This window comes from Arvicola amphibius, chromosome 6 (genome assembly GCF_903992535.2).
Source record: "Arvicola amphibius chromosome 6, mArvAmp1.2, whole genome shotgun sequence".
NCBI classification, from domain to species: Eukaryota; Metazoa; Chordata; class Mammalia; order Rodentia; family Cricetidae; genus Arvicola; species Arvicola amphibius.
This window is the reverse complement of record NC_052052.2, coordinates 102312735-102334514: the sequence shown is the minus strand read 5'-3', so window position 1 is coordinate 102334514 and position 21780 is coordinate 102312735. Positions and strand designations below refer to the sequence as shown.

At 42.3% G+C, this 21780-nt stretch overlaps 1 protein-coding gene across 1 annotated transcript in view; it reads left to right on the top strand.

The window, feature by feature from the left end:
- Nucleotides 1-17263, top strand: part of Cdc123 (cell division cycle 123) — a 41622-nt gene extending 24359 nt beyond the window's left edge. The window contains exons 8-13 of the mRNA XM_038333226.2: nucleotides 1001-1076; nucleotides 4056-4178; nucleotides 5169-5197; nucleotides 14489-14617; nucleotides 16291-16428; nucleotides 16986-17263. Of these exons, the coding sequence (XP_038189154.1) occupies nucleotides 1001-1076; nucleotides 4056-4178; nucleotides 5169-5197; nucleotides 14489-14617; nucleotides 16291-16428; nucleotides 16986-17012 (522 nt within the window). The 3' untranslated portion in view covers nucleotides 17013-17263. The remainder of the gene's footprint in view (nucleotides 1-1000; nucleotides 1077-4055; nucleotides 4179-5168; nucleotides 5198-14488; nucleotides 14618-16290; nucleotides 16429-16985) is intronic.
- The last annotated feature ends 4517 nt before the right edge of the window (nucleotides 17264-21780 follow it).

Genomic DNA, 21780 nt, shown 5'->3' with positions numbered 1-21780 from the left:
GAGTTAAAGCTAGGGAAGTGATATTCCTCAAGTAATTAAAGTGAAAAATGTTGCAAGTAGAATCCCATGTAGCATATGCTTCTGTCTGTATTTTTAAAAATGTTTCCATATGCTATATACTTATGTATTCCTGGACTGCTTCTAGAAAGACAAATAAGAACCAGAAAGTTCTGGATGCTTCTGAGGACCACAGAAAGACTGGGCAAGGAGAAAGACTCTACCCCTTTGTGCTTTAAAATCAACCACTGTGTGTGTTACTTGTTGCTGTTAATGTGCTATAGTTGCTTATTTGTTGCTAAATAAAATTTCCATAGCCATATTTTCACACATACCCTATTCCAAGGTCAACTTTAATACATAAGAATATATAATATTTTAGTCTGATGTTTATTTTTATTTTGTAATTTAATTTGTTAAATTTATTTTATATGTGAGTGTTTTACCAACATATATGTCCATGTATCATGTGTATGCTAGGTGCCTATGGAGGTCAGAAAAGGGCATTAGATCCCCTAGAACTGGAGTTACAGGAGATTGTGGACTGCCATGTGGGTTCTGGGAACTGAACCCAGGTTCTCTACAAGAGCAACAAATGCTCTTAACTACTGAACCATCTCTCCTGCCTTGTATCATGTTTTTAAAATACCACATTTGCGAGGCTTGATTCAATGCATTTCTGATCTCTCAAAATGAGTGTTTTGACTGGGATACTCCAAGGGCTTTGAGCTTCTTAAGAAGCTTGCTTAAGCACGTGCTCACCACTGAGCCAAACCTAAACCCCAATTGGACAAGGGTGTGTTTTGTCCTAAAGTGTTTCAGAACAATTTCTCCTTATTAGAATAATAGGTTGCAGCTCTGTTGCCTGCGTCTCTTGTCACATCTGCAGGTTAAGTGGCCTCTTTTCCTCAAACCACTTTTATGGCTTCATCACAATAAGATGTGAGAGGGTCTGAAAGGGTCTTCTGGTATACTTCTGTCATACTTATCCATTTGTCCATAGCTTGTCCTCCGAAAATGGTGTGAATTAATTCCTGGGGCTGAATTCCGATGTTTTGTCAAGGAAAACAAGCTTATTGGTGAGTTTTTATCCTTGAAGGTAATCTTTAGTGCAAATGTGTTTCCAGAAATTGAACCCAGATCGTGGTATATGCTAGGCAAGTGCTCTGTTATAGCCCTAAACCCAAAGTAATCTCCAAAAGAAGATGGCTGGTAGTCCCTGGAGTCTACATGGTGGAAGGAGAGAGCTAACTCCCGTAGGTTTTTCTTGACCACCACATGAACTTGTTTGCTCGCAGGGGTGTGTTACACATGCCTGAACAGGAAAATGCACACACACACACAAACATAAAAATGATTAATATTTTTGTTTTTAAAAGAGGATAACCATGTTATAAACTTTAGAATTTTGTTCTTTTGTGGTCGAATTGTATTTCATTGTGTGAATATATTTTATCATTTTTATCATACATATTTCAAAATGTCACATCACACTATTTTATAAGTAAGTACAATTGTCATGTTTCATTAAATAATAAAATGGCTAAAGAAAAGAAGGCAAGCTTTTGAAGGAAATAACTTCAGTGATGAGGACAGGGGAATGGTCATTTTTGCTGCCAGCTGCTGCCTCTGTTTGATAGAGTCTTGAGCTCTGTGTTACTAAGGGTCCTGAGCCTATGTTCGACTTCCACACAGGAAGGTGGCATTGTTAGTCTTGTCTGGACTCTAGAGATGGTGGGGACAACTGTTCCCAATCTCAACACACAGTGTCTGTAATATTAGAAAGTTTTGTGTTACTAGCTATAACGTGCTTGTAAACATCATAAAAGCCAAGTTTTAACAGTCTTTCTTTCTTTAAAAAAGATTTATTTTAGGCCAGGCGGTGGTGGCGCACGCCTTTAATCCCAGCACTCGGGAGGCAGAGGCAGGCGGATCTCTGAGTTCGAGGCCAGCCTGGTCTACAAGAGCTAGCTCCAGGACAGGCTCTAGAAACTACAGGGAAACCTTGTCTCAAAAAACAAAAAACAAAAAACAAAAAAAAAAAAAGATTTATTTTATTTAGTCTTGTGTATGTGTGTTTCTATGTGGGGTTATACAAACATAGTGCAGATGCCCATTGGATTTGCCTGGAGCTGAAGCTGAGAGAGTTAATCCTAAGAAGTCTTAACATGGGCGCTGTCCCCTGTACTCAAGAACTGTCTGTACTCTTAACTGAGACATCGCTCTAGCCCCCTACAATCTTTATTTCTGTTAGTAGGGCACTGTTTATTACATGAGCAAAAGAAAATATATTCAACAAGCAAGTACATTGTGTTCTTACCTCTGAAGTTATTATTTTGTTAGGTATCACTTATTCAAGCTAAATGCTGAAGATAATTTCTTTTAAAAATTTTCCAATGTATTTATTATTATTATTATTATTATTATTATTATTATTATTATTATTATTATTTACATCCCAACTGAGGTTTCCTCTCCTTCTTCTCCTCCCAGCTCTCCCTACTCACCTTCCTATTCCCCCAATCTACTCCTCCTCCATTTCTCTTAAGAAAAGGGCAGACCTCCCATAGATATCAGCCAAACATGGAATATCACGTGCAGTAAGACTGGACCTCCCCTTGTATTAAGGCTGGACAAGGCAACCCAGTATAAAGAACAGGGTTCCAAAAGCCAGCAAACACATGGAGACAGCCCCTGCTCCCACTGTTAGTAGTCCCACAAGAGAAGAGCAAGCTACACAACTGTAACATATATGCAGAGGGCCTAAGTCAGTTCCATGCAGGCTTCCTTGTTGTTGATTAAATCTCTGTGAGCCCCTGTAAGACCAGGTTAGTTGATTCTGTGGGTTTTCTTGTGATGGTCTTGACCCCTCTGGCTCCTACAATCCTTCCTCCCCCTCATCCACAGGATTTCCTGAGCTCTGTCTTATGTTTGGCTGTGGATCTCTGCATGTGTTCTATAAAATAAATTTGTTAACAAAGGGAAGTATAATTGAATATCAGCTCACCACTGTAAACAGGGACTGTGATTTTGTTTCCTGGCCACCCAGATGCGAATAATCACACAAAACTATATTAATTACAATACTGTTTGACCAATAACTCAGGTGTATTTCTAGCAAGTTCTTACATCTTAAATTAACCCATTTCTATTATTTTCTATTTTACCATGAGACTCATGGTTTACTGCTAAGGCTCTGGCATCTTTCTTCTTCAGCTGCTACATGGCATCTCCCTGACTCCGCCATCTTTCCTCCTCTATCTCTGCTTTGATTTCCCACCTTGCTATATTCTGCCCTGCCATAGACCAAAGCAGCTTCTTTATTAAACAATGATAATATTCACAGCATACAACGGGGAAATCCCACATCACACCACTGTTCGTTGAATGTGATATCAGCATTCATTTCCATAACTAAAATAAATGTAGGCATTTGACCGTTAGATAGTCCTAAGTTTAAGTATGCAGAGAGAGACCTAGGTGTGTGGCTAAGGAACCAGAAGCCTTTCTTTATAGCAGACATCTTTTCCTTGAGACTTGAATACATTGAGGGATTCATATAACAGCCCCTTCACTTTTAAAAAAAGGGAATATTTGATTTTCTGTGACTTGAAAGATCAGTCTCTAAAGATAGACCAGCTTTCCCAAGACAAGAAGAATAGACTCAGAGAGCGTGAAGAAGGCGGGTGTGTGAGAGGGCTACTCCCCCACCCCAGTGGAAGAGGCTTGATTTGAAAAGACTGTCGTAGAAAAATAAAAGTGCACATGCACAGGTTTAGAGTTGCCACTCGCATGTTTTACTCAACAAGCCTTTTGGTGACTGAATTCTTTCCATTCTGCTAAATAAAATAACTACTTCCAAAATTAAGAATGTGTGGCATCGTGGAGCTAAATAAAGATTTTCTTACCCGTGACCTCTGTGGTTGAGTCATTTGTGCTGCAGTGCTCACCTGCTTGGCCTTTTGGCCAGCTTTAATGGCTTTGATTACTACTTTGAATTACATGTTGGTGTTTTAGGAGCATTGTATAATAACATCTGTGGAATGTTTTCTTGCCAGGTATTTCTCAGAGGGACTACACTCAATACTATGATCATATTTCTAAACAAAAAGAAGAAATTCGCAGATGTATTCAAGACTTTTTCAAGGAACACATACAGTATAAGTTCTTAGATGAAGACTGTGAGTATTCTCTGTCAGTGCAGTGACGCGAGACTGGTCACTGAGCCTCACTCACTGTGGTCCGTCTGTACACTCTGCTCAAAGTCTGTGCTCTTAGCGTGTTCCTCTATCAGTTGATATCCTGATGATTTCTGTGTGCATTTCACCTCATTTAATCAGGTAACATTATTTGATGCCAGTGCAGTTCTCTGTCCGTGCTTGTAGATGTTGTGCATTCCTCAGGGTGCTTCTCTATTTTAGCATCTGTCTGTATAATCAAAGATAGCAATGGCTGCAGAGCAGACAGCTGGGGGGTGTTTTGAGGAACTGAAAGTTTGTGGTATGTAAGAGAGTTTTTGAATAGCTTAGAATTATATCTATGATTTATGCCTTTTCTATTGCCACGACTGAGTTCTGTAGCAGATTTAATTAAAAAAGAAGATGAATTGTGCTGTCTTATAATTACATTTTGTGCTTTCTTATGACAAATTTTACTCATTTCACGCCTCAGATAAGTAATGGATGCTCCTTTTATTAGTATTTCTCTTGGTGACAGCTTCCTCTGCCCATGGAAGCAACTGGTTCAGATGATGTTGGCATTTGGTTTGCATTTTTAAGTATGAGGAATCATTACAGTTGCTGGTAGAGAAGAAGGAGGCAGTTAAACAGGGAACACAGCACGAGATGCTTTTATGTCTGGAGTTTTCTTTCATCAATGAGTTAGTTAATTGTCGTTTTGGGACAGGGTCTCACACTGTAGTCCACTGGCCTGGATACCACTGGTGGTTCAAGCTGACCCTGACCTTACAGCAATCCTCCTGCCTTAGTTTCCCCAGTGCTAAGGAATGTGGGCCACCATTCCTGACTGAGTTTGGAGATTTAGAAGTATTAAGTATTCAAGGCTAATGATCTTCTGTTGTGTTTAGTAATAAAATGTACTTGAGTTTCAACAAAAGATATGGATTATAAAAGTATTAGTTTATTTGTAACCGAGTTTTTTCTTCTTTGCAGTTGTGTTCGACATATACAGAGACAGTAGGGTAAGTAGACCATAGTTAACTTGCTTTAAAATAAGGAACAGCGAGCAGAGTGCACAACCATTAAGGCCATGATGGTCTGCTACTCAAGAAATGAGTTCTCAGGCTAAGGTCTGTGAATTCACACTGCAAGGTTACTCCTTACATACCATGTCCAACATGAAGAAACTCAACGTTCTTGTTTTTGCAACAGTCTTTCCGTGTAGCTCTGCTAGCCAGGATCTTGTTATATAAACCATGGCTTTGAACTCATGGCCTTCTTACCATTGCTCCTGTGTGTTGGGATTATGGTCTACGGCCATATGACCCTGAATGTGCCTGATCTCATCTGATCTCAGGAATATGGCCATGTGCCCTCAATGCAGGGACTAGTAAAGGAACAAGTAGATAAATAAGTGGCTACTTTATATCCTTCCTCATGCTTTTTGGGAGGTCTGACCCTGCTGAAAATAATGCATTGTACACACTTAACTGGCCAGGAATTTGTCATTTGGTACTTAATTTCTTTCTTTTAAAGTCAACTAAAGGGTTCTTTGCATGACTTGCTTTAGACTAAAGATGTGATCTTGTTTACATTTATTCTTTATTTTTTCTTTAATATTTATCCTTTAAATTTTTAAGTGAGTGTGTGTATATGTATTCATATTCATGTGGGAAGGTTGCACATGCTGTATGTTGCATATGGGTTGTGCACATAGAAAAAAGAACAACCTCAGGGGACATCCTCAGAAATACCTGTCTCCACTGAGGAAGCAAGTGTCATTGGCCTGGATCTCATCAATTAAATGAGCCAGCGAGGCAATGAGCCTCGGGGGTCTTCCTCTCTCACCTCCCCGGTGCTGGCCTACAAATGTGTACCAACCATGTCTGTCATTTTTCTGTGGTTTCTGGGGATCAAACTTGGGCCCCCATGACTGTGAGGTAAGCACTTTACCAACTGAGTTATCTCCCCAGCCCAGGTTGATATTTTTAACTTAAATAGATTTTTATCTAATACATAAAAACATAAAAATTAGACGAATTTAACATTTTAATGCATGTCTGCATTGTGTAATGTTTAGTTCTGGATAAACAGCTTTCTACTCAAATATTTGTAATTCTTTATGGTAAGAACATTCAAAATTCTCTTGAACAACACAGAACATCATCATTTTGTAGAAGACATTTCCAACCTGTAGCCTGTGGTCACATGTGTCCCAGGATAGCTATTAATGAGACCCAGAACACTTGAGGTGACAGTATCCTATCTCAGTGTTAAAAGGTTGGACATCCCAGTAGTCCCCTGCTATGCAGTAGCACATCAGACTTTCTTATTCCTCTATATTAACTTCGTACATTGATCAATATCTGCCTATCTTTCTGTCTACCCAACCTCTGGTAGCCACATTTCTACTCTTGACTCCTGTGAGATTCTTAGTTTGATTTCTAATATGAATGAGATAATGTGGTATTTGCCCTTGCCTGGCTTAGTTCACTTACATAGGCTTTCCAGTTCATCTGTGTTGCCTCAGGTAACTGGGTAGCAATTTTTTTTTTATTGCTCAACATTATTCTGTTGTGTATTTGGATCACATTTTTTTTTTTACCCATTTATCAACTGACTGGCCCTTAAGCTGTCCACCCTTATAGGTTATTGTTGGTAGTGTTGCGAATAAAGATGGGAGACAGTGGTTTCTTCAGGTACTGAGTTCTCCTCGGATGTACGCCAAGGACTGCGATTGCTGGGTCATACGGTTCTTCCGTTTTTTATTTATTTATTTTTACGTTGATGACGTGTGAGTATGGACGCACTGCGTGTCCTCCTCTCTTTCCCCCATGTGGGTTCAGAAATCAAACCCAGGTTATCAGCATGGTCAGCAAGTGCCTTTACAGGCTGAGAGGAGGCCTGCTTTTAACTTTTTGTGGAGCTTCCATGTTGCTCCTCATGGGCTGAACTAGCTTATGTTCCTCCCGGGAACATGAGGACTCACTGTTCCCCAAATCCTTGCTGGCACTTGTTATCTTTGTTCTTTCTAGCAGCTGCTGTGGCTGGCGCTGGGCAATGTCTCATTAGCTTTCATTTGCACACCTCTGGTGGGTGGATTGAGTGTTTTTGAGTCTGTTGGCCATCTGTATATCTTCTTCTGAGAAACGTCTAACACTTTCACTTAGCATCTTAAAAGTGATGCAAACTGGTGAGATGAAAAGGAAAACAAAAGCCTGACTTCATACGAACTTCCTACAGCAGAGATCTCATTGTCTAAGCCATGTGATCTCAGAGAAGCCTCAGCCTGAATGTTGTCCTGTGATTCTGCCTGGTGCCTGAGCTGTTAGAGACATATGTTCTCATGCCTGACCCGTTCACCAGCAAGTGTCTCATTCCTACTCCACTGTGTGACTGTGATGCCTGTCACAACTTTGAATTCTTTCTGACCAAGCGAATGTGGCCCATAGAATTATGTCCTCTCGTGACTGTCACCTCTCTGTCTTCTAGAGTGAAGGTAGGTCTAAGCTATGTGCTCTCGTGACTGTCACCTCTCTGTCTTCTAGAGTGAGGTAGGTCTAAGCTATGTCCTCTCGTGACTGTCACCTCTCTGTCTTCTAGAGTGAAGGTAGTCTGAGCGTTAGAAAGGAGGGTTATAAAGTGAGAGGAGTTGGGGCTGGGAAGATGGCTCAGGTGGTTAAAGTAGATAAAGTGTTTGCTCTGCAAGCAAGATGGTCGGAGTTCAGACCCTCAGAACCCACGGAAAGGCTGGGCGGTCATGGTGTAGCACTCTGGAGTGCGGTAAACCCAGCAAGCTATAGGTCCAGTGAGAGACCCTGCCTCAGTGAGTGGAGTGGAGAGAAATCCAGGAGGTACCTTAGTGTAAGCCTCTGCTTTGCGTGTGTAGACATACACACACACACATATGCCTACCTGTGTGCACGTCACACATACACAAATAGATGAAGCGGGGTAAAGACAGGAATGATGCTTTGGAAAGTTTCAGCTGTGTGGAAATAAACCTCAGAAGAATGGGAGGCGGGGGTGAGTTCATGGGTAGAAATCTGATTCTGCAGCCAAGAGTCCCTGGCTATCACTCAGCTCTGCTTCTTACTGCAGACACTGGCAGATCACTCACATGACCAGCATTTATGAATCCGCTGTGCTAGCTGCTGTGCTTCTGACAGAAAGTTTCAAACAGCATAACCTCGGACAGTGGAGGAGTTTATTATCTTGACATGGAAGTGGCAGACATGTAAATGTTTGTGAGGAATGGCCTGCTGCAGGCAGCATCAAGGCAATTAAAGCAGGATGAACCCAGCCTACTGTCTAGAACACACTCTTTTCCCAGAAGGCTTTTAGTATTATTTAATCCCATCTCTGTCTGTCTAATGCTGTGAGGTATGTGTTGTCTGCCCACATTGTACAGCTACTAAACCAGTTAGTTATTTCATATACTGCCACTTGGAAATGTTGGAATCAGGCAAGCTGTCTCCTTCTGTCCCTGGCAGGTGTCGTGATCACTGACTTAGTAGGGCTGACAGGTAAAGCAGCTGTTTCGCCTGTAAAAGAGTTGAGGAATTTCTTAACGTAAAGTTGGACAAGTCCATGAGTAATGGTAGCTGAGATCTTGCGGATCTAAAACTAGTTACATTTTTAAAAGTGAGAAACATGCCAGTCTAAACATCCTGACAGTTTCTGTTCAGAGATTTAGACCATATTGTACAACTCATTTGCATTTACTCAATGGCACGTATATCAGAGTTTGTTAGACACTTTCTTGAATATATTATTGTGAGGCTATTCTTGTAGAAAGCTGACTCATGTATGTAAGTGGTCTGGTTCATGAAATGTAGCTGAGGTGTATTTGTACCTGGCGACACTTTGACACAACCGTGTTTATTGTGTTGGACAAGTTGATTCAGTCTGCAGAGTCCTGTTCCGTACTCGTCACATTAGTGACCTACCCACTCAGTACGTCTGAAATGGGGCCTTGGAAAATGCTCTCAAAAGTTCCCACAGGGATAATAATATACCAGTAGAATTTAGTCATTGTATGCCGCCTTCTTCTTCTTCTTCTTCTTCTTCTTCTTCTTCTTCTTCTTCTTCTTCTTCTTCTTCTTTTTTCTTCTTTTTTTCTTCTTCTCTTCCTCCTCCTCCTCCTTCTCCTTCTTCCTCTTCCTCCTCCTTTCTTCTTTCTTCTTCTAGACAGGGTTTTACTATGTAGCTCTAGCTGATCTAGAACTCATAACTCACTATGTAGAACAATTTGGCCTGAAACTCACAGAGATCCATCTGTCTGTTATTTTATAGACTCTTTTTTTCAGTCTCTCAATTTTTTTAAGATTTCTTTATTATGTGACACACAACAGAAGAGGGCACCAGATCTCATTACAGATGAGATACCATGTGGTTGCTGGGACCTCTGGAAGAGCAGCCGTTGCTCTCTTAACCTCTTGAGCCATCTCTCCAGTCCTGTTTTAGAGTCTTAAAATTCTCTCTCTCTCTCTCTCTCTCTCTCTCTCTCTCTCTCTCTCTCTCTCTCTCTCTCTCTCTCTCAGTGCACTCTGGGGGAAGGGCTGGGGTTGCCAATGAACAGGGTTGCCCATGAGCAATATTGTCAATGAACTGATAAACTGGTATAGCAGACCAGGAGGGAACGGGTTCTTTGTGCCATTTGTTTATTTTTATAGATGTGTAGAATTTTTCACATGGAAAAAATCCAATGTCTACTAAAATACCTTGCTTTCTAGTTGTGTTAGTTTCTTCTTCTCTATTTCTCTACTTTGAAGTTATGTTCTTAGATAACACCAATTTTTCTGTGTCAGCTTTTATTATTTTGAAGAAACATGATGTAAATAAAAGTAGGACATATGGATATTGGCTCACAGTTTCAGAGGTTTCAGTCCATGGCCATTTGGCCCCATCACTGTGAGCCTTTGGTGACTGAGACACCAGAGAAAGAGGTGGTAGAGTAGAGCAGACTGCTCAGCTCATGGATGCCGGGAAGCAGAGAAAGAGTGCATGGGCCAGCGCTGCACCGATGGACTTCTGTCTGCTTTTTATTTTCCCTCCAAGGACCCTTTCTTTGGACTTTGCTGCCCATATTCAGGGTGGGTCTTTCTCCTTCAGTCCCTGTCTTTTGTGGCAGTCATCTGTGGACTTGCTTGCCCTCGGTGATAAACCCAGAAATATGCTTTACCAATCTCCTTGGTGTCTCTCAGTCCAAGCAACTTGACAATTGAGGTTAACCACAACAGATCATTTCAAGTGAAATCTTATCATTAAGTAGGGACCTTCTCTATTCCTAATATGTTTTTCATTATATATTTTATCTGATATCAATAGTATGGCAGGCTTGGGATTGTTTTGTGAATTCATCTTTTTATGCTTTTATGTTTAGCTGTCTTATAAACAGAATATTGTTGGATTATATGGGGAGTCTTTTGGTTTGTTTTGAGACAGGATCCTTCCAAGTAGCCCAGCCTGACCTTGAACTCAGGGCAGTCCTGCCTCAGTTTCCTGACTGCAGTGAATTACAAATGTGAGCCACCATTCTTAATTCTTAGCTCCTCTAGTTTGATTTCCTGCTTTATGTTTAAGTCTTTGATTTCTTTAGTATTTTTTCATTTATCTGTTTGCTGTGCAATATGGATTCAATTTTGTCTTTTTCTAGACCTTATTCAATTGTCCTAACATTAGTATTTTTATTCTTATTATCTCTCAGTATGATGATGTTTTTTCCACCTAAGATCTTGGGGTTTTAGTCTCTGCTATATTTGCAGACTTTCACCCATGTTGTTTCCTTTAATCTCATCATTCATTTTGTTTGTTTTAGTTTGAATTAATCTTTAATGAGCTTTTACTTGTGAGAGTCCCAAAGACATTAGAGATCAGAATTTTCATTTGCTCCTATCATGTTTCTCAAACTCTGAAGAAAGACGATGCCTTTGGTTCCCAGTCAGCCAGTAGGCATTTATTTTTCTATCTTTTTTGGCACATTTTCTTTAAAGATTTTATTGATTATTTATACAGTGTTCTGACACATATTTCCTGCATGCCAAAAGAGAGCACCAAATCTCATTATAGATGATTGTGAGCTACAATGTGGTTGCTGGAAATTAAACTCAGGACCTCTGGAAGAACAGCCAGTGCTCTTAACATCTAAGCCATCTCTCCAGCCATTTATTTATTTAGCTATTTATTTTAATTTACTTTTTTATAAGAAACAATCTTTTTTCAATCTGCATACCAATCCCAGTTCCCCCTTCCCTCCTTCCGCTCTACCTGCCTTTCCCCTCTCCACCCCACATCTAACCCTCAGAGAGGGTAAGGCTCCAATGGGGAGTCAACAAAGCCTGGTGCATCAACTTGAGGCTTTCACTGAGGTTGCAGCCCTCAGAAGGAGCTCCCTAGTCCTAAGTCCCTCCTTCAGGCCAGTTCCTGGCTGTGTGTGATGTTGAAACCCTTGCCTTTGGATTCCTGGGAGGAATTCTTTTTGTTGTTGTTGTTTTTTGTTTTTTCGAGACAGGGTTTCTCTGCGGCTTTAGAGCCTGACCTGGAGCTAGCTCTTGTAGACCAGGCTGGTCTCGAACTCACAGAGATCTGCCTGCCTCTGCCTCCCGAGTGCTGGGATTAAAGGCGTGCGCCACCACCGCCCGGCCCTGGGAGGAATTCTAAGCTCCCTAAGCTCCTGCTGCTCAACTAGACTCTTACCTCTGGTTTTCAGACTCCTTTCCTTTCTGGCTACTGGGGATTCCCCCCTCTTTCTCACAGTTGTTATCTGTACATTTAAAGGGATTCTTATAATCTGAATTTCATCCTGTTTCAAATAGGAGGCCTTTACAGACACCTCAGCGGAGTGTATTGTAGAAACAAACCATCATGAATTTTACACACTAACCAAAACAATCTGCTGTCCGTGACCTGACCAAATGTGGTTGCATTACTCTTGAGTTTTCTCTGCAGTCATCGGCTTTCCCGTCCACACTGCTACTGCTGTCCCCCAGATTCTGAGTTGCACAGACTGGGTACAGTGGTGCTAGCTATAATTGTAGCTGTTTGGGTGGCTGAGGCAGAAGAATCACTTGAGCACTGGACAGTACAGTGAGCACTTTCTCAGAACAGCCATCTGGGAAGCATTTCTAGCATCCTCAGCCAGGCAGGTTCTCCTGTGCTCTGCTGTAATCTCATCACGCCCTGAGTTTGCTCTGTCCCGTGGCAGTGTGCTCCATATTGTGGGTGGTGTTGGTTCTGGGTGTTTAGGAAGTATGTTGTGATCTAGATTGAGATTGTTGAAGGGACAGATTCTGTTGTTGATTGGTTTTTCTAGTTTAGAGACATTTACTGATGAGTGGTCATTTGGTTGATACAAGAAACATTAGTCTGAGTCTTCATTTCTTACGAATTTCCCTCTATGGAATTAACTGCTCAGGATGACTGAGGCCTAAGATGTCATATAAAAGCATGTTCAACCATAAAATTTCATTCTGCACAGTTTTATGCTTCACTACATCTGGCTTGGTTTATTTTGGGGGCTAATGAAAATGGTATCTGACTTTCAGAGCAAATGCTGCCAGCTACCAATGATGGTTGGTTTTGTATTGAGATACAATTTTAGTTTATAGTCAGTATTCCTATACTAACAGGTATAACACTTCTGAGAGTTTTCTTCTTTTTGATAGTGAGATGGTTTTGTTGATAATGAAAACTCAAATAGAGTCAGGCATGGTGGTGTACACCTTTAATCCCAGCACTTAGTTGGCAGAGGCTAGTAGATCTGAGCTTGAGACCAGCCTGGTGTACAAACTGAGTTCCAGGTCGGCCAGGGCTATACAGAGAAACTGTCTCAAAACACACACTAGCAAAAGTCAAGAAGAGAGAATTTGAATTTTGTTAAAAACAACAGGCAGGGTACTAAAGCTATCTTAGTCATAGCCCCCTAAACAAATCTGGTGTTATGTCAGGCTGACTGATGGCTAGTATTATTTCACATGGTCTAAGAATAGGGAGGTGGGTGCCAGACTGATGTGTGCCAATGGCTTAAGTGGCAAGAGAAGCTTGTGGGATTTCTCCTGGGGATTATATTAAGTAGAAACCTTATTCACGTGACATGTGGTGAGACTGTCTTGAAATGGCTCCATGCCATTGACTGGATGTTTCTAAAGTAAGCCCTGTTGAGGTACCTCATTTTCTCTAAAATTTTGTTTTAGCCTAGATGAAAACAGCATCATAGAATGTTGAATCAGCATTCTCTCTCTTTTGGAATGTCCAACTTTGACACAGCTGTCTGATCAAGACATGGGAATTTCACATGTCTAATAAAACATCTTATTGTTAACAGTACATAAAATAAGTGAACACATCAGTAGAAAATCAGGGATTGGGAAGAAGGCTAGGTTGGTAAAGTGCTTGCCATACATTCGTAAGGGCCCAAGTTTGAACCCCAGAACCCATATATGAAAAGCTGAATGCAATGGTATGTGCCTATAATTCCAGTTCTGGGGAAGTAGAGATAGGATGGTCCCTGGGACTTGCTGGCCAGCCTGTCTAGCCTGATTAGTGAGTTGCAGGTTCAGTGACAGACTCTGTCTCAAAAACTAAGGGGGAAGCAATTGAAGAAGACAGCTGACATCTCCTTCTGGCTTTTGCACAAGTACCCCAACACACACACACACACACACACACACACACACACACACACACACACAGCAAACCAGAAGTAGAAGGATAAAAATTTCAAGTAAACATGTCTACCTTTGACCCAAATGGCTCTGTGATCAAATGCCCTGGCTTTGACTTCCTAGGATTGCACACATTCCCAGTTCAGATAGGTCTATATGGGCTACTTCCTGCTCAGCTGTCCCTGACTCCAGCACAGTTGAAGGGTTGGAGCATTCTTTCCCATAGATGAGCATCTAGTAGGCTGTTTCTGAAGACAAGAAATTCCTTTCAAAGGTTGATAGAATCTTTTTCCTCTCTCCTTCATGTGCTTTCAAGCTCTGTCATACATGCAAACTAAATGCCACATGGAAAACTAAAAATAAAATAAAAAACATTCCTGTACTCTTTGTAGTGTGCTTAGATGGACCCTCAATGGGGCCCTTCTAACTGGTTCTCTTCTCTCTGCTTCAGTCAGCCCCTTGGATCTGTCTGCTTTGACAGGGGACTTCAGGAGGGGATGCTGAGGAATGGTCATTTGAAATAGTTCCTGAGTGTTAAAGATGATTGTGAAGGGAAAGTAATAGAAAAATGCCCGTTTAATCAGAGTGTGTAGGTTGTGTTTGTTTTTATTTTATACTTAGCTGATTTTTTTTCTGTCTGTGCTCCAGGGGAAGGTGTGGCTGATTGATTTTAATCCATTTGGGGAAGTCACAGACTCACTGTTGTTTACTTGGGAAGAGCTGACGTCTGAGAACAACCTAAGAGGTGACTTCAATGAAGGGGATACTCAGGGGCAGGTAAGACCGACCTTTTCAGTCCATTCACTATGCCCTTGCTCGCATAGGCAGGACCTGGCCCTCTGGGAAAGGGTCCAGGAGACACAGCTTTGCTGGCTCTTACTTCCCATCAGAATGAGTGTCCACGGGCTCATTCCTTTTCCTGGAAAGCAGAATTTTTCTGCTTATTCTGGTTTTCCATGCTCTGCCTGTCATGCTCTCCTGGAAGAACCTTGACCCTCAGTCAGTTCGTACCATTGCTTCTCTGGTCCTTGCTTCCTGCGGCACGTTCACAGAGAGCAGTGGCCACCTATCTACCCAGACCAGGGCCTCTTCTCACTGTGACCTCTGTTTTTGTGGTGAGTGTCCCTGATCAGCTTTCATCTGCGGTGTCTCCAGGCTGGTCCCACTTCCAGGCTTTTCATTTCTTCCAGCCATTGTTCCTTATCTCCTCTCAGCAGATCCTTTCAGCCCCTCTAAAGGAAGGAGAAGCTCCTCAGCTAATTGCCTGCTAAGCCTTGAGCTCACCCCTGCCTGCCCTCCTAACACTTGAGCTCACCCCTGCCTGCCCTCCTAACACTTGAGCTCACCCCTGCCTGCCTTCCTAACACTTGAGCTCACCCCTGCCTGCTCTCCTAAGCCTTGAGCTCTCTGTTGAACTTAGCATGTTGTTTTTCACCCTCTTGTCTATTCCTGTCTGTTGGGGTTCAGCCAAGTTCATGTAGCTCCCATCTTAATTGTTTTTTTTTTTCTTTAACCACATTTATTTACTCAGCTTCACTCTTCCTTTTCCCATCTTCACAGCTAACCTTTCTTTCTGCAAATTTGCATTACCTTTTTCTACCCTTAAACTTGCTTGCCTGAGGAACTAGAGGCAAAGTAAATGGTTGCTGGGAGGGGAAGAGTTATATTCATTGATAGCTACAGATACGTTGCCTTTGCTCAGTTAAATACCTCCCACCCATGCTCAGGCAGGCCACCCGTCTTGTCTAAGTTCCCATCTTGTCTTCCTCTGCTGCACATCAGCCATCCTCACCTACATATCTGCCACCTGGGAAGTCCATAGCCAAGGCCTTCTGTCTCTAGAGGCCTTTTTGGCACAAGGCAACATGTCCATAGTATACACAAGACTTGACCAAGTGTACTAAAGAATGAGTTGGAAGACTAGTGACCTATGAACTTGCAGTTCACGTAGATGGTGCAATGGCAGATGATCTAAGAGAAGTATAAAAAATTATGGAATTCAGAGTACTCATTTGCCCTCACTGTGAAGGACAAGGTACTTCCCCAAGGGCAGAGTACTTGCAAGAGCATACCTCCCAACCGTGCACCTGTAAAAATGATCATAGCACAGAGTTCTGGCCTGTATGGCATTGCTTGGGCCTAGAGACTAGCGCTGGGCTCTGTCCTGCTCAGGACCATCTCCACCACACAGAGTGTTGTGTACAGGCAACTCTTAGAGACCCGCCCAGCTCTAAATGGAACGCTACTTTGAAAGGCTTTCTGTTTACTTTCTAGTAACCATGTAGAAGTATTTTAAAGTCTGGTACCTTCTCTTACTTTAGAGTCTTGCTTTCTTCCTTCTCTAGTACAGAAGAGAACAATGGCATTGAAATTGTGTTACTGTTGTTTTTAAGTTTAGAAAGTCAACCGAAAAACAAAATAACAGACTTTGGTGTTTTCTCTTTGTAAAGGATTCTCCAGCCTTCCGCTGCACAAACAGTGAAGTCACGGTGCAGCCCAGTCCCTACCTGAGCTACCGACTGCCCAAGGACTTCGTGGACCTCTCCACTGGGGAAGACGCTTACAAGCTCATAGATTTCCTTAAACTGGTACAGTATATGGGAGTTCATGTGCTGGGATCCAAGCGTGCTTTGTGGCACTTCCTTTCAGTCCTGGACCACCTGGACTTTTATCACTAATTATGGATTAAAGGACCACAGTGAAAGAATTAGGCAGCTTTGTAAGGAAGTAGGAACTTCAGGGTGAAGGGATAACTTGTCAGTTAGGATGGCAGAAGACACTTTTATGACACATACTCATTTGAAAAATTTGCATACTGCTAGCTTTAAGTATGTATGTTGTCATGGGGCTCGAAGATCAAGTCTCCTCTGCTACATGGTGATTGTGAATATGTGTGTTTCTTTGTCGGAGTGTGTGAGCCTGTATAAGAAAGAGAAGAGAGTATTCAGATGCCTGAGGGTTGTCATCCAGGAGCCAGGTAATAAGCCAGCTTATCAGATTAGTTAAAGCATTTTTTTTTCACAATTTCAAGCCACATCTTTTGTGAAGACCTCCAGAAAATTACACTTTCTGATAGTGACCTTGGCTGGGCAGACAGCCTAGTTAGAATGTGTTTCCTCAACATATTCTTGTTTTCCTTTGGCAGAAAAGAAATGAGCAAGAGGACGACTGAGCGCTGCCTTGTGAATAAGTAGAAGAAGAGAACAGCTCCTCTAGAGACGGTGCATAGAACACAACCTCCCGGTGATCCAGACAGTGGGAGATGGGGTGGGCAGTATGCAAACCATCCATTTTTATACTCATGCGTATTCACTTGGGAAAAGGTGGAAGAACTTTGGTATTTGTAAAAAAAAAATAGCATAATAAATAGATCTTAACCATAAGGAAGCATACTGTTCTGATAATAAATAACTTTCTATGAAATTCTTGCTCTCTGGCTCAGTCTGTTCAGATTTATCTATATTTCTTTCATTTCCGTTTTTATGTCTGTCAGGTAGGTGGTCGGAATTACACTTTACAGAAATAGTAAGAGATCGTGAGAGGGAAGAAGAGAGCTTAAATAACGTGGGAAGGGAGAAGGTAGTAGGTGTCCTGTAAGGGGAGAGGGTAGTGGGTGTCGTGCAAAGGGAGAGGGTAGTGGGTGTCGTGCAAAGGGAGAGGGTAGTGGGTGTCGTGCAAAGGGAGAGCACAATGAGTACTGAGGGAAAGAAAGGGACCAGAGTGAGGGGGGAGGGCAGGGGCCTGTTGGGCACTGGGCAGAACAAAATATAGTGATACAGATGAATGGTGATGCCATGCTGAAACACAATAATTTGTGTACTAACCTAAAATATTAATTGAAGAAGTAAGGAAACATGGGCTGATAGCTCAGCGGGTAAAGGCACAGAAGCCTGCCCATCTGAGCTTGATCCCTGGAAGTCATGGTGGAAGGAGAAAGCTGACTCCTGAGAGTAGCCTCTGATGTTCATGTACTCAGACATACCATGATCACACACATGCGTATGCATGCACACACACACACATATATACAATAAAGTGTGGCATGGTCCCAGAGGGTGTCCCTTGGGGGCCAGGCAAAGTGGTGCAGAACCAATGACATAGGCCCCAGGAACATGTTGAAAGCTCAGTTTATTTCAGGAAGGGGTAAGCCTTTCATGCCCCTACCTTGCTTGGTGTGTATGTTGGGGGGGGGGGGGTCCACTGAGCTGGCATCTGCTGAGGTGATGTGGCCACTGTCCACAGGGCCACATCATTTCTTGTCAGACTCAGCTGATGTTGTCAGGGCTCTGGCAGACCCAGGCTGGCTTCTAGGAAATATCTACTACACATGCTCTTAATATCAGCCTAGGCTGGCTGGCTCTCAGGCCCATTAAGGCTCAGTCATCCCACATAGGCATCCTTTATTATTTTTACAGGACATGCTCAGTGGGAGCTAGGGTGCTTCACCCTGACCTTCTTGTCCCCACCTCAGGAGGGCTCAGCATAACAAATCCTGGATTAATTCTGGTGAGCTGTCAGGGTGGTGGGTCAGGCAGTAGCCTTTTGAATCTCAGTAAGCCATGCATTACCTCTCTAGGAGGGCTTTGTCTTGAGTGTCTGAGCCATTAGTACCTGGAAGGTCGCCTTGGCCACCTTTTGTTGACAGTTAAGCTGTAGGAAACATTTAAAACAAGAATTAGCAGTACCACACCCCCAAGCAAAACATATAAGGATCCAGGAGGGATCAAAAAGTCTTTTTAAATTGTTGCATACACTCATCAAAAATTCAGTCTCTAAGGACATGTGTGGTTTCTTAGTCATGTTTAGTCAATGAACTTGTTCCCAAAGTAATATGGAGTAATTGAGGAATTTATATGACCCTTTTATGTATTGTCAATCAGAATCTTTTTGAAGAAGTATTGAAAACCTTGTAGGGGGTGAGACAAATCGTTTGGTATAAACATATCCTTTATCAAAGTCAATTCTTCAGCTGAAAGATCAATTTGTTGTTGTAATACATGTTTAGCCTGATGAAGATGTTGATTAGTTATCTCTTGAGCATGTAGAATCTCAACAGACTAAGCGACTACTTGATTTAAGGTTTCTGCTGTAGTGGCCATTTGTGTTAGTGGCACTGTTCCGGCCACTGCTCGCCCCACTCCCAGCACAGTGGCCGTAATGACAGTGACCTTAATTCCAAAGTCTCTTTTTGTCCTAGCCACCTCCTCTAATTGGATTTGAGTCATAACGGTAATGGCGTAGAAGTGGATAGCATTGACAATGGGCACCTAAAGGGCTGCTGGCGAGTATCCCAGCCAGCATGCTATCGGGAGCTCATCTTGAGAGAGCATTTGAGGGGATCTCTGACACTGGAAGCATTAGTTACTAGAAAGAAGGGGGTCGGACAAAGACTGGGGTGGCCTTCAGTTAATTCGGTATTTTTGTGTCACATTACAGCACTTCTTTCTGTCTATTGACCCATATGCTTTTTATGGAAGTAGGTCCCGTTAAAAAGACGACCACCTTTAGGAGTGTCAAAGGGTGCAAATAATGACAATTTGAGGGGTCACATAAGTCCCAGTTGCCTATGATAGGGTCAGATTGAAAATGTATGGGATCTCCGAGAATATGCAGAGTAAGGTAGGAGACACCAAGTGCAGAGAGCTTCCACATACCGAGTTGTACTGGATAATCCCCAAATCTAGAGGAGAAAACAGGCTGGCAACATTCCCATGGGATGGGGAGCCCTACAAAAATCTGGACACTGCTGAACATTGAGGCAAAGGTGGCAAGGATGTTGTTTGAGGAACTAATGGGTGTTCATAATTAATGAGTGGGGCAAGAAACTCCAAGCTTCTTGATTCTGTTAGTAAGGGTGCCATGAAAGTCTCCCATGGTCATGCTATATAATTTTATACAGGGACTGAGGGAGGAAACATTTATAGTGAAGCAGAATATTTCTTCCATGAACCATATGCCTTCCAGTTTTCTATGTGTAGTTACTAGGTCCATAAAAAACAACCCCAAACTATCATTAGATGTAAGCAAAACTGGGTATATAGGGGATTCAATAGCCATGGGCAAAAGAATAGAGGGTAGTAGGACAAGGGCCTACAAATCCTCCAGAGATGCAGAGCAAACAGCAGTATAAAGAGCAGTATACATCACCCATCTGTAGCTTCTTCCTTGGGCAAGGTTTCCTGGTCTGTAGCAGGACAAACATCTCTGGGAGGTATTCAGATTGGAGTGGTGGCACTCTTAAGATGCAAACATACCCTCGCCCTTGGGTCAGTAGGGGGTCTGGGGGTTGCCATTGGTGGGATATAAGATCCCTCCACTGTACCAGTGGCAGGGGGTGTCCTGTGACAGGAAGCCTAGTGTTTGAAGGCTGGGCTTAATCCCTTATCTTCAAATCATAGGAAACTAATGTGGAAAAGGACCTCCACCAAAGCAAGATTAGGATCTCTCTTTGCCTCAGATCAAGAACTCTTTAAGGGTCCGGTTTGCTCTTTCCACTATGGCCTGTCCCTGAGGATTGTAGGGGATTTCTGTCATATGGGAAATCTGCCAAGAACACACAAAAATCAGAAAATTGTTATGACACATTATCAGTTTTTATGGCTGAGGTTACTCCCACGACTAGCATTGCCAATTTGAGGGCCTTAATAACAGTGGAGGCTCTTTCCACAGGCAATGCCAATGTATACACAAAGCCAGAGAGGTATCTCAAGTTGCCAAAGAGTGCATGATTTATCATCCATTTGCCGTATGGCATTGGGTATTAGGCCTTGGGGGTTCACCCCTGCCCTCTGAAGGGACCACAAAAGGGCAAGCGGCACACACGTAGTGCAGGACTTGGATAGATGTTTACACTGTGACATTGGCAGCTCTGGGAACAACTTATGTAACCTCTATGGTGATAAGTAAAATTGCTGATGTAACATTCTAGCTTGTTCTAGCAAATCTACTATAACTATCATTATAAGGGCATCAGTTATTATATCTCTCTTTGCCAAGACTCCTGGTAATTTGGAATTTGACCAAATATGTGACAAATACCAGGGCTCAGTTCTTTGATTTCAAATATCTTGTATTAAGAGCATGGTATTGGCTCTAGGGTTCAGGGAGTCCTTAACCCTTGAGAATGCCAACACTCTTGTCACCTGTACAGTGTATTGACTCTCAGAAAATATGTTGGCAGGCTCATTTTGACGTTCTACCAGGATTTTAAAGAGTGTCAGTAATTTCCTTACTTGTGCAGAGCTAGGGTTTGGAATAACATATATTTTGTCCTTCTCTCCTTGTAGTGGATGCTATAAAGTCATCCTACACTAGCTCAGAATTGAGTATAATAAAGGGTTCTTTGTTTAGGGGCAGACTCACAGATCACAGTCCTCTGCACGAGTGGGGAACAGGAACTGAATTCAGCAGCCTAGAAAGAGAGAGAGACCGTGTAGTTTAACATTGCATTTATAGTACAAGAGACCACACCAAGTAGGCTGGTATATTACAGGCTATTGGCTGAAGGAGTTTCCACAGCACCTCCCTTTTTTCTAAATAAGAAAGTTCTCACACCCAAATGGATCAAAAACCTTAACATAAAGCCAGCCACACTGAACCTCATAGAAGAGAAAGTAGGAAGTACACTTGAACACATTGGCACAGGAGATCACTTCCTAAATATAACCCCAGCAGCACAGACACTGAGAGAAACAATTAATAAATTGGACCTCCTGAAACTGAAAAGCTTCTGTAAAGCAAAGGACGGTCAACAAGACAAAATGACAGGCAGTGGTGGCACATGCTTTTAATCCTAGCACTCAGGAATCAGAGGCAAGTTGATCTCTGTGAGTCTGAGGCCAGCCTGGTCTACAAAGAGAGTTCCAGGACAGTCAGGGCTACACAGTGCAACCTTGTCTCAAAAAGCAAACAAACAAAAAAGATTAACATAAGTACAGATT